Source organism: Lonchura striata, chromosome 1 (genome assembly GCF_050655825.1).
Source record: "Lonchura striata isolate lonStrDom1 chromosome 1, ASM5065582v1, whole genome shotgun sequence".
NCBI lineage: Eukaryota > Metazoa > Chordata > Aves > Passeriformes > Estrildidae > Lonchura > Lonchura striata.
Window position 1 is genome coordinate 89,635,506 of NC_140703.1, and position 11,628 is coordinate 89,647,133.

The 11,628-nt window shown below is 41.3% G+C and overlaps 1 protein-coding gene across 4 annotated transcripts in view; it reads left to right on the top strand.

Moving 5' to 3' along the window:
* SLC9A4 (solute carrier family 9 member A4) overlaps positions 1–10,925 on the top strand; it is a 33,924-nt gene extending 22,999 nt beyond the window's left edge. For 3 of the 4 annotated variants that reach the window (XM_085582848.1, XM_085582837.1, XM_031506416.3), the window contains exons 9-12: positions 2,061–2,157; positions 3,805–3,936; positions 4,640–4,727; positions 8,679–10,925. In XM_085582848.1, the coding sequence (XP_085438974.1) occupies positions 2,061–2,157; positions 3,805–3,936; positions 4,640–4,727; positions 8,679–8,977 (616 nt within the window). In that variant the 3' untranslated portion in view covers positions 8,978–10,925. The remainder of the gene's footprint in view (positions 1–2,060; positions 2,158–3,804; positions 3,937–4,639; positions 4,728–8,678) is intronic. The other variant, XM_085582858.1, reaches the window with a different exon arrangement.
* Positions 10,926–11,628: the final 703 nt, after the last annotated feature.

Consider the following 11,628-nt stretch of genomic DNA (forward strand, 5'->3'; position numbering starts at 1 on the left):
ATTCAGTGAAGCACAAAACAGGGAGGCTGTTGTTCCCTGTGATGTCAAAACCACCTGCAGCAACTATTCCAGTTCTATTTGCATTATACAAATGAGCCAAGCCTGTATTTTAGAGACCAATCCTTGTTGAAAGTCCCCAGTGCTTGTGCTTGTGTATATTTTCCCAGGTGTGCCGAGGGTATCCCTGTTGTTCAAAGGGACATCAGACAGGGCTGCTGACAGCAAGGAGTCTGGTTTTCCTGTGTGGAAGGCAGCATACATGGGCTGTGCTCCAGTCTGAGACACACCACACCCAGTAGGGAGTAAAGGTGCAGTGCACCCAAGCCTGAAAAAATAGTAGCATCCCCAAATCATCTCAGTGTATCTCAGAACTGAAAGCAAGTGAAAAAGGAACCAACCAACCAATGCACCCACCCACTCAGCCTGGAATTGGGTGATGGTGAAGGTCTTTTTTTTCCCAAATGGTAAATAGCTAACTTTGTTGTTATTGCAATTGTTGAGAATCAATGAATGTCAATTAAACATTTGATCAGAAGGATATATCAAGGATAAGATTTCTGGTCAAATCCAGAAAGGCAGCCCTTTTCTGTCACACTGACTTGCCAGCATCTCAGTGGCAGACTCATGGGTCACACATACTTCAGTGAGGTACTTAACCTGTTGCTTATCCCAGTTCTAGCTCTAATACTACACATTAACCTGTTGTTAATTTCCATCTTTTTTTATTTCACAGAAAAAAAAAAAGTCAGATCTCTGTTTTAGCCTGATGGCAGAATGAAAACACATTCCAAAACCTTGAAATATATCAGGAATTAATTCTTATATTCCAGGGGCTTTGAACAGGGGCCAGGGTACCAGAGATCACTGTCTACTTGATGGTAGGAGGCAGTAAAATATAGAATCCAGGAAGTTCATGTTGGTCCTACAAGTTTTCAAGAAAATCATGGTAGGTCATAGAACAAAACAGTAGTAATATCATTAAAGTAGATGTAATTGTAAATTCCAACCCTTTTCCTATGTTTACATCTTAATCACAGTTTAGCTTGAATACATCATCCTTTACTATTAAAATTTTAAAATTTATTTTAGAGGAAGTGTGAGATAGATGTACACAAAACTTTGGCAATACTGTACATAGATCGTAATTGATTTTCTAATTGCACAATATACAGACAACACTTTAAGGATATCACTTAGCAGAAAAACACTACTTGCAATCACTTTTTTTTTTTTTTTTTTTTTTAAGAGGCAAGAAAACAAAATGGAGAAAGGAAAAAATCACAAACAACAAGATAAACTCAGACTGATTCATCCTGGATGATCACTATCTATTTGCCTTTCTTTTCCTGGGAATTCATCTGAACATTAACTCTCACAGTGATTGACTGACGTGGTGAAACCCGATAACATTTCACAGCAGCTCTCCTCCACTATTTTGCTGGTGAAAAAGCCAAGCAGCTTACAAGTGACTGTTGCCTTGTCAAAGTCTTTTAAAGACACAAAGATGACTATCTTTTAGGTGGTTCTTTCATTTCACATGGAGAAACAGGTTCAGTAGCAAGGAAACTTTATATGTTCTCCTCACCACAGGGCAGGTCTCTCAGACTTCATAATTGAATACTCTTTTGTTCTGAAGGATTTTCTTCACTTTCTCAAAGGAGTAAAATCCAGTAAGAAGGCAAGGCCCAGACTTCAGCTAGATCATGCTGAAGCTTTTGTTCAGGCAGAGGAGGAAACTTGCAGTGCTTTCCTGAGCTGGTTATGGCCTAATGTAACCTTAAATAGGAACTTCCTTCCGGAGGTTTAAGAAAGAAGGGTTTCTGCTGTCAGCTGTATGAGGGCTTAGGGCCCAATTTGAGTACCCACTATACGCATAAAAACAATGAAAGAGCAAAATTTTACCTTTTTTATATTAATCTTCTGATGATTTGCAGGTGTTGCTGATCACTAAAAGGCTCTACATAGCCTTCTAGCACTAAAAATAGACCATGCATTATTTAATGGGATTAGTATTTAATCAGCTCATTAATATCATATTTGATTTCCCCTTTTATTTACAGGAGCGGCAGGAGCCAGCGTGCACACAGGCTGTCCCCGGCAGAGGTGGAGGCCATGAGAGATGTCCTGGCACACAGCCTGTACCAAGTGCGACAAAGGGTGCGTGAGCCGCCGCTGCCGCCTCCGTCTGCGGACCCGCAGCCTTGTTTGCCCTCCCCGTACCGCGGCACTGCGGGAGCTGGGAGCCCGACCGGGGACAAGGGGCAAGGAAGGAACAACCCCGGGCTTGATCGTATTTTCACAGCCAGGAAAGCCTGTGACTGAGCTGTAGAGGTCAGGCTTCCCTCGCCTTGCCCCGGGAGCGCAGCCCGGCCGGGCCGGGCTCCGGCGGCTGCAGCGAAACTCCGCCGCGGGGCCGGGCGGAGGAGCACCGCGCGGCCGAGTGGGAGCGGCATGCGCCCGCACCGAGGGAGGGGGAAAAACACAAGGAAAAAAAATTCCACGGCCTCCGAGCTTCATTTTACACGTTTAGGTGTTGGGGTTTTTTTGTTTGTTGTTTCTTTGTTTTTTTTTTCCCTGTAAAAGTGGTGTGATAATACCTCAGCGTGGATTTGTTTTGAAGAAATTTGTAGCGACCCTGATGCAGCTCAGGGTATGGTATCTGCTTAATCCAGTCTCGGGTACTGAATAGACAATTGAAATCTCGCCCACAGCAACGAGTGGGAGAGGATACATTGCAGTAACCTTGAAATTATGCCGATAAACAGGGCCAACTCGTGTAACACACGTGTACTAGAAAATGCTAGGGCCTGCTCATTTAAATGTGGCATTATTAGTATGTTATTCATTCCTAACATTGTTTGATTTGCCATGGCTAATTATACTTATGATATTAATTTCTTATCTTAGCAGCAACAATTTGCATATATAGTTATCTCTTAGCTTACTGATACGAACTCTCTCTTCAAAATCAATTACAGTAATGACTATTTGTGCTAGTCATTTCCTATGTAGTATTGAGAATGATGTGCTTTTGGAAATGAAAGATTGGATGAAAAATAAGGCCACTTCTAATGCTCCTTTTCAGCTCTGAAAAGCTGTTGCTCACCAGACCAGCTTTACAAGGATCCTTGCAAATGAAACTGAGATCAGATTCTGCTTTTTAAGAGGGATTATAAACTTCCGTGAATTTTTCACTTTAAGGCAGATACTTGTTTCCTTCATTTCACTAGATGTATGTGATAAACTAAAATGCTTGCCTTAAATGATGCTCAGTTTTAGGGTAATCTTAATTTGTAGTTTGTCCAAGTATAGAAAGGAGACTCAGTTGTGCATCTCATTCTGGAGATTCATTCTTTGTTCCTGAGTGCATCTGAAGCTTGCTCCAGGCTCAGTAATATTAGTACCAAAGCTCAGAGCTGAGTTAACCAGTTATCTCTTTCTTGAGACTATCTGTAGCTCCCAACTAGAGTTAATGAGATAAGAGATGACAAAGGACAAGCCCAGAGGCTTTCTTAGGTAGGTATATTTTATATACCTGCACTTTGAGCAGGCAAGGGTCTATCAAAAATGGCATCAAAACGCAGCCCTTGAGGTCTGAGACTTCCAGCTGGGTTCATGTTTTCTCCCATCTTGCTCTGCAGCATTGAGATTTATGCATGGCTGCATTTTGCGATGTGATACCAAAGAGATCTGTGATGGGTCAGTGACAGAGCTGAGGCAGATATCCCCTTGGCCCTGTGATTGATCAGACCGATTGACATTGCAAATGCACTGAAAATGAGCTGGCTGCATTTTCTGTTTCAGGCACCAGCATACAACCGGCACAATCTTCCTACCGACACAAGCGAGAAACAAGCACAGGAAATCCTCATCCGTCGGGAGCACAGCCTGAGACAAAGTTGCAGGAAGGGAAACAGCTTGCCTTGGGGTAGACCGGTACTTGTTATCCATCTACTGTTTATGTAAAAATGCCTCTGCTTCTCTGTAGATATGGAAAGGCACAAGTTTTAATGTGATCTTTGCTGGTATTAAAATTGATATTTTCCCGGTGTGCTCATGCAGCACTTACAAAGAAAGAGCTTCACTTAGTATATGAGCAGCAAAGTTTTCATGTCCAATCTCTATACATTGGTCATAAATTGGCTACTCTGGCTGTATGTAGTAAAATAATGTAACTTGCATTGATTTTGCATGTGCGAAGTATAGTGTAATCAAAAAAGGCCTGATGAAAAGCCTCTGGCATGTTGATGATTTGGGTTCTCAATCAGGAAGAGATTTGTCTGACCAAAGGTAGGCATTGAACAGCACAGATATTTATAGCTGAGATAATCATGGTTAAGGAAGAGAAATAAGTTCTTGTTGGATAGATTAGTTGTATTCAAATTTTTCACCTGAAATAAGAAAGGTGAATCTTAGAAGAACATGGTTTTTCTCTGGTGATGGTAAAAAACCCTTTGGCTGTTATATCAGACAGGCATTCTCACTGGAGCTAAAGTTGAGTTCAACCATCCAAACCAAGCATTGATCTTATTCATACCTCTCAAAATTTGGCTGTAGAGGTGCAGCATATTGCCATACCTCTTTACTGTTTCACCAAGTACGTGCCAAGGCACTGGACACACTTCTGTCTCCTACACAGGTTAACACCACAGAAGTGCGCTACTTCTCCTTGCCTCAGGGGCCACGCCAGCCCACTAGAAGAAAAGTCAGGCATGTAACATTTACAGGTAATGGAAGTGCTTTACTCTGTATCCTACTCCAGTAACAAAAGAAACTTGGCCAGTTGTTTGGTGGATTTAACTATATGCACAGTCCCATGGAAGTCAGCGGCCTCTTTAAATGAGCTACATACACCCTTCTCTCATTTCTGTTTTATTTACATTGTTTATGTGATCATAACTACAGCAGCGTCTGTTTTGTTGCAGCACCTCCTGCTTGTATCTTTTTTCCCTCTTGAACAAATATTCATTCAGGTGATCCCTGCCGTTCCAGCTGGCCAAGCTCAAGAACACAAATTAGCCATTCCCTGCAGCCCCACAGACAGAGCTGTATGCAAAATTATTATAACTTGCTGAACCTGTAGCCCAGTTCAGGTGATACTGATGGAGCTTGGTGTCCCCAGGTCCTGCAGGTACCAAGACTGAGCAGGTGTTCCCAACAGGCAGCCTCATACCAAAATGCAGTGCATGTGTACGCACAGCCAGACAGAGAGCAGCACAGACATGGCACAAGGCTCACACAAATGCAAACAGCACCAATGGCCTCATCCTTGTCCCCTCTCTGGCTCATGAGGCTGAGAGACTGTTAATGAAAAATTATAAATACGTACATGCTATCTGAATATTCAGTAGCTGGCCTGAGATAGATGCTCTGCTCAGTAGCTGGCCCTGGACTTTCCATCTGCACATTTGGTGGCACTTGGGCAGGTAGGTTCCTGAGGACACAGCCCCATAGCAGCTGCATAGACACATGCACACAGAGACATGGTGTAGGACCCTCCAGTACCTGGCCTTGGGCAGCCAGTCTTCCCTGGAGCAACTTCCTGGACCCCCTGGTCTCCTCTTGCCTCACACACAGGGACGCACACATGCAAATGCACATGTCTCTTTGGTATCCAGTCCACATTATGTACTTACTAGTAGCCAGCCACAGATCTCATGGTCTTTTCACAGGGTCCACTGCTCTGGACCTCCTGCTCCCTCCAGTAGCCAACCTACAGATTTTCTGCCCTCCTCAGTCTTTGTTCCAGACTCCTGGTTGCTCCAATAGGCAGTTCCAAAGCCTTTTATCCTACTGAATTGTTGGGTTTTGTTGTTTTTTTAAAAATTTTATTTTAGTTAGGGTTTGGATTAAAGTGTTTGGGATGGTATTTTGTGCTTAGACTTACTATTTAAACTTAATGTTTATTATTTTTCATTTATATTATAGTCTTATAAGTTGTGAGTTTCACAGTTATATGAACAAGTTATGCTTGTTCAAGGTATGCTTGAACAAGTTATACTTAACTAACAAGTTATAAAATGGCTTTTTTTTTCTATAAGGTCTTTTAGGGCTTAACTATCTAATTAAGAAATGATACTTAAATTATTTTTTCTTTTAACGCAATAACTAACTACTTGTGTATTGCAATGCGGACTTTCTAATTATGAAGTACTATCTAAACTTTTGAAGAAGGTGAAGAAGAACAACTAGCTACTGCCCTAAAACTTCTATTTTGTTAGATTTTAAAATTTTGAACTATAAGTTTTTTACTTTGTGATATTACGCACATCTATTTATAAACTACATGTGGGTAATTTGAGTGTTATGAATTAATTTTGGAAATTTTCTTTATGGCTTCAGGTCAGATATAGTATTCTCTTGTGGGTCTGTGCCTTTCAGCACAGAAAATTTAAAATTCCCAGCATCTAGTGATCTAACACTTAATGGCTACTCTGGCTGGATGATTGCCAGCAATTTTGGACTGAGAGATGCGCCCCGGTCACTCCAGCTGCTGGCACTCAGACCTCCATGCACACAAGCACACGGTATGGGGAGCTGCTGGTAGAGGAACCCAGTCAGAAGTGTAGTCAAATGAACAAACAAGACAGACTGTGTTGATCAAATGCAGGACATTACTGGAGATATGTACTGACTGGCCCTTTTTATCTTCTTTTTCCTGTATTTTCCTGCACTTGTTTCTCCCTGGATTTCCCAAGTCTCTTCCTTTCACTGTCTTTGATTCCTGCCCTAAACGCTCAATTCAAAGTTCTGTATGGGCACCCACACATAATGACAGCAAAATGGAAACCCATAGGATCTACTAAGAGAGGAAAATAAATGTTACTCAGGGGGATTTTTTTGTCCTGTTTATCAGAACCTCTTTACAGGACGTCTGTATCTTTCTAAAAGAGTTAAAGTATTCCACACAGCAGTCTCAGACCTAAAAGCACTGCAGATACTTTTAAGGAAACAAATGCTGCTATAGCAGGTAGGCATATTATTTTAGTGGGGAGAGAGCTAAATCCTGAAGCAGTGAATGCAAGTACTTTTTTCTCTGTTAGATAGGACTTGAATTTAAGCCCTGCCTTGGATAGATTTATCCACATAAGTAAACTTTTTGCTCCAGCCTCTGACCCCATCTTAGGGCCAATGTGTAGCATTAACACCACTTTAAGTGTCTTCAGCAGGAAAAAAGCCATCCTAAAGTCCTCTCATAAACTGTTGGGATGAGATGAATTGCACTTGGAAACTAAGAAGTGAAGTACTCAGTATGTAAGGAATTAGCATGACAACCTCATTCATGGACACATGCATTTTCAGAGATGTCATCTCCTCTGTCTATGCCTGGAAGACCTGGAAAAAATATCTTCCAGCAAGCTTGATTTAGGTCTTATATATAACATGTGCAGAAATTTTAGTAACTAAAGGGTCAGAAATGACCACAAATAGATCCTTAAGTCACCTACCAGCTCTTTCTGCCACTCATATAAATTAATTATCCAGAGAGGTTGTTGACCAGACAAATTATGGACTGCCCATTCCTGAAGGTATTCATGAGCAAGTGGATGGGGCTGAGCAACCTGGTCTAGTGGAAGGTTCCCTGCTTATGAAAGAGGGGTAGAAGGAAGGGATCTTAAAGGTCCCTTCCACACCTAACCAGTCTATGATTTTATGAATTATTTCTTTGGCAGTATATATCATTCATACTTTGTAGCAGTGATGCTCCCAAATGGCTAAGTAGAAGCCCTGGAAATCTGAGAAATCCTATCCTGCTTAGGGTGTAGTATGTCCATGTGGCCTATGAGCAGCAATGCTTTACTGTGCCAGCTGTGAAATAAACATTAGCTTAAAATAGATTAATAGTTATGGATCTGCATTAATTTCTTACATTTTGAAACTATGACCATAGTGAATACATGTGCACTTTAATTGTATCAGGATTTGGACTAATTTTACTGTTCCTAGGCCTTTGTGTTTCTATCCCAGAACCTCCTAGCTTAGATTGTTAGGAGTTGTTTCTTACATTAACTACTTTCCTACAAGTGGCTTTAGGAAAGTGAAAAAGTATATTTTATAAACTCAGCAAGATGAGAATGCTGGTTATTGGCCTCTTGCAGGCAAATTTTTACAATGTACTTGTGGCCAAGCAAGCTGGTAGGAGCAGATCTGACACACCCAAAGTAATCAAAGCACCTCTGGTTTCAGATGAAACTGTCTTCCCATTTGTTAGTCACAGGTCACTGGCAAACTTGGTTTTTGATGGACCAGAATTTTCTCCTTTGTTACATTTTTGGTTTGTTCTCTGGATTTAAAAATGCTTTTTCATCATGGTACTAGGTACACCTGTGAAATTTGAGGAAAATTCAAATTACATAAAGGAGCACTCTTGCATTTCACTCTTGCCCTTCACCCTTGCAGCGAAGGCATTTGGCAGGTCTGTGAGACACAAAAAGCTAAGTGAATGTGCTTATCTTCTGGGGTTTCAGAGCAGAGATAAGGTAAATAATTTTTTTTAAACAGCAGCTTTGAGATGAAAATTAAAAATTAGGGCTATTTTTAGCTCTTGACTGCTTCCTTATTCTCTATTAATTATTTAAAATGCTTGTATTGAGTACCCTTTATCTCTCCTTTCTAGTACCATGATATTTCTCTCTTCTCTTCTTTAAAAAATGAATTCTTTGTCTATTTATCTTTAGATCAGCGTAGAAGTGGCTCTGATGCTGTGTTGCCATTAACATCGAGGTCCCAGCCCCGAACACGGCCGCTGGAAGCAAAGCAGCGCCAGGAGCTGATTCCGCTGGCACACGTGGACAGACGAGCTGGGCCACCCAATCCGTCAGCCCCAAGAGGAAATTCAGTCGGCCGTCGTCGTTTCACCAGAGCAGACAATCCAGCTCCAATGCCAAAGGCTGGGTTCACTGTCAGAGCAAAGGAGGAGTATGAGACAGAAGAAGAGACAGAAACAATGGCACCAGCCAGGACATTAATTATATGAGGAGCAGAGATCATCAGTGTTTGCATCTCTAGGGCCCCTGGTGCACTGCTTCAAAAGGAATAACAAAGCTTTTATATGAACCAAACGATGATTTTCCTCTGGGGACCAGTGTACTTGCTCTCGTATCACTTTCAAGAGTTGTATTAAGGCACTTAGTGGTTCAGAGAAGACTCAAATTCTTATGTGCTAATATCAAGCTTTCTTTCCAATAAAACACTGCAAGAAAGAGGAGAACATGACATTTGTAGGGGTTTGGACGTGGATTTAAACAGCAGTAGTTGGGTGCATGCAGTGCTATGGGTGGAAGCTGACACTGCCTTTGTTTCATATTATGGTCTGCATCCAGAAATACATAAAGGCATCCCTGACATGTGAATGCACAGATTGATTACCTCAACTTGCATAGAGCTTTTGATTTCAGATCAGAATCAGCTGCATTCCAGGAAAGGGTTATAAAAACAGAAAGGAATTTTTTAGGGCACATAAATGTCACTGAAAATGCCTAACGAAGACCTTAACTCAAAAGGAGTTAAGTGAACATTTCCAACTTGGGAACCTCTTGATGACTCAGGTTTTGGCTCTGCAAAAGTGTGTAAAGTCATCAACAGTGATGATCCGTGACTCCAGCTACTTAAATCAATTTCAATATGTAGGCTCCTATCACTCACCTACAGTGGTTTTGGATGAATAAAGGAAGTATCCATGTATGTACAAATCCAGAGGAATTTTCAGGCAGGAGTGCTGTCAGGATTTTATTTTTAAGCATGGAATGGCAAGAACATACACAATATTTTTGTGATTCAGCAAGCGGGAGGCCTCCTTGTAAGGTATCTAACTTTTTCATTCCTCACTCCCACCTTGGGTGCCCAAATCCATGTACCATGTTTCACACTACAACTGGACCAGCAATGCAGATAGGAAGCAAGAAACTGAGATTTAAGGTAGAGGGAGCCTAACCCTGTAGCCTGCTGCCCAGCAGGAAGGAGAGGCCCTGTGTTTGCCTCCCAGCTTTTTGTAGTGTCTTCCTATATATTGTACAAAGATTTTCTGTAAAAGAAATCAGAAATAACCAGAGGGATGTGCACTACAGCACTTGTATTCCCAACCTTTCTATGGAGCTCCCTTCCAAGTGGCTCTGTGTGCCCATGCTCCACTTTCAATGGTGATCTCCCTGGCAGCAGGAGAAGCAAGAAGTATGGTCTTAGTAATTTTAGCTAAGTCCCAGACATCTAATTTCTTTGAAAAAGTTCTTTTCTGCAGAATGGAAACAGCATTGACACTGTCTTCTGGGTTTTGGCACTGTAATTGAGCTGATTTTATTCAAAGGAATGAACCCAAAAGTCCATAAACCCACCCTAACAGCTGCACTTAAGCAAAATCTATGGTTAAGAAATGCACCAAGTTCAGTGATGTTTTTGTCAAGTTTCCTCCTGTCTCCTCCCCTCAGACCTTGCTTAGCTGCCCAACTCAAGGTCTGTAAATGCTACTCTAAGAGTCAGAGATAGCGGTGCTGCTTGCATGTTTCTCTTTTTTATATTGCTGCTATTGCTTGTATGTCCTGGTCCTTATTTCTGTAAGTTATGATTTCACATTTCTTACAAATAGTTTCTGATTCAGGATAGGTAGAATCTAAACTAAAAAACTTGAAAATCACCGCCAGAGGAAGAAAAACCTACAAGCCCTTTTCCCCATTTTCTCATGTTTGCAGCTTTTATGCTTAGCAGGTTATAATGAATCATCTGTACTGAAATTGTACAAAGCTTTATGAAACTTGAGTTCTGTTTGTATTTCCTATTTGTGCCAGAGAAATTATATGACTTCCTTATATGAAAACAGTGGTACGTTATTTAAAAAGGGTGGGATTTTTCTTCTGTACCGATACTGAATCAGCAATGAAATACAGTTCTGTACCTGAAAATCAACAAATAAACCCAGCTCCACCAAAGGAGGAAGTGCTCCACAGAGTTTTTAAACAAAAGCTTTGCACCAGATCTCAGTCCTACAACAAGTTATATTGACATATCATAAATCTAAATTAAAACATGATATTAAGGGGAAGAGTTGTTATACAAACTCAGGTCTTAAATTGCACTGTGAGCCATGTGGTTGCCATGTGATATTTAATTGAGGGTAAAATTAGTACCCATATGATGTGGTCTTAGGCCACAGAAGTGAATGGAGTAGGGCAACAGAAGTGTGAAACCTGCTTCTGCATTGCAGAGCTGTGGTGGGTTAGGATCTCCCAAACTGGCTGGTGGGTGATATGAACTGCTGGCAATCCTTGGGGGCAGAGAGAATGGAAATCTGAAGGAAAGATGAAGAAGGGATAGTGTCTCATCTTCCAAGAAAGGCTCACAAAACACAGCTTTAATGGAGGAATTACTGTGAGCAGCAAATTCAGCATTTCATCTTTAAGAAGATTTACTCAATGAATTGTCTGGGGAACTGGGCAAACTCTGTGAGACAAGGATTAATGGGATGTCAGGAATAGCGTGGGAAGGGATCAGACATACATCATGACAAAGAGGAGTCTGTGCATTTTGGCCAGTGTATGTTTGACAGATATGCTCAAAATTGACTCCTTAATTCCTGTATATTCCTCCTAAATATTGTAGAAGTTGTAGAGCATTGTATAACTACCCATCAGAAGC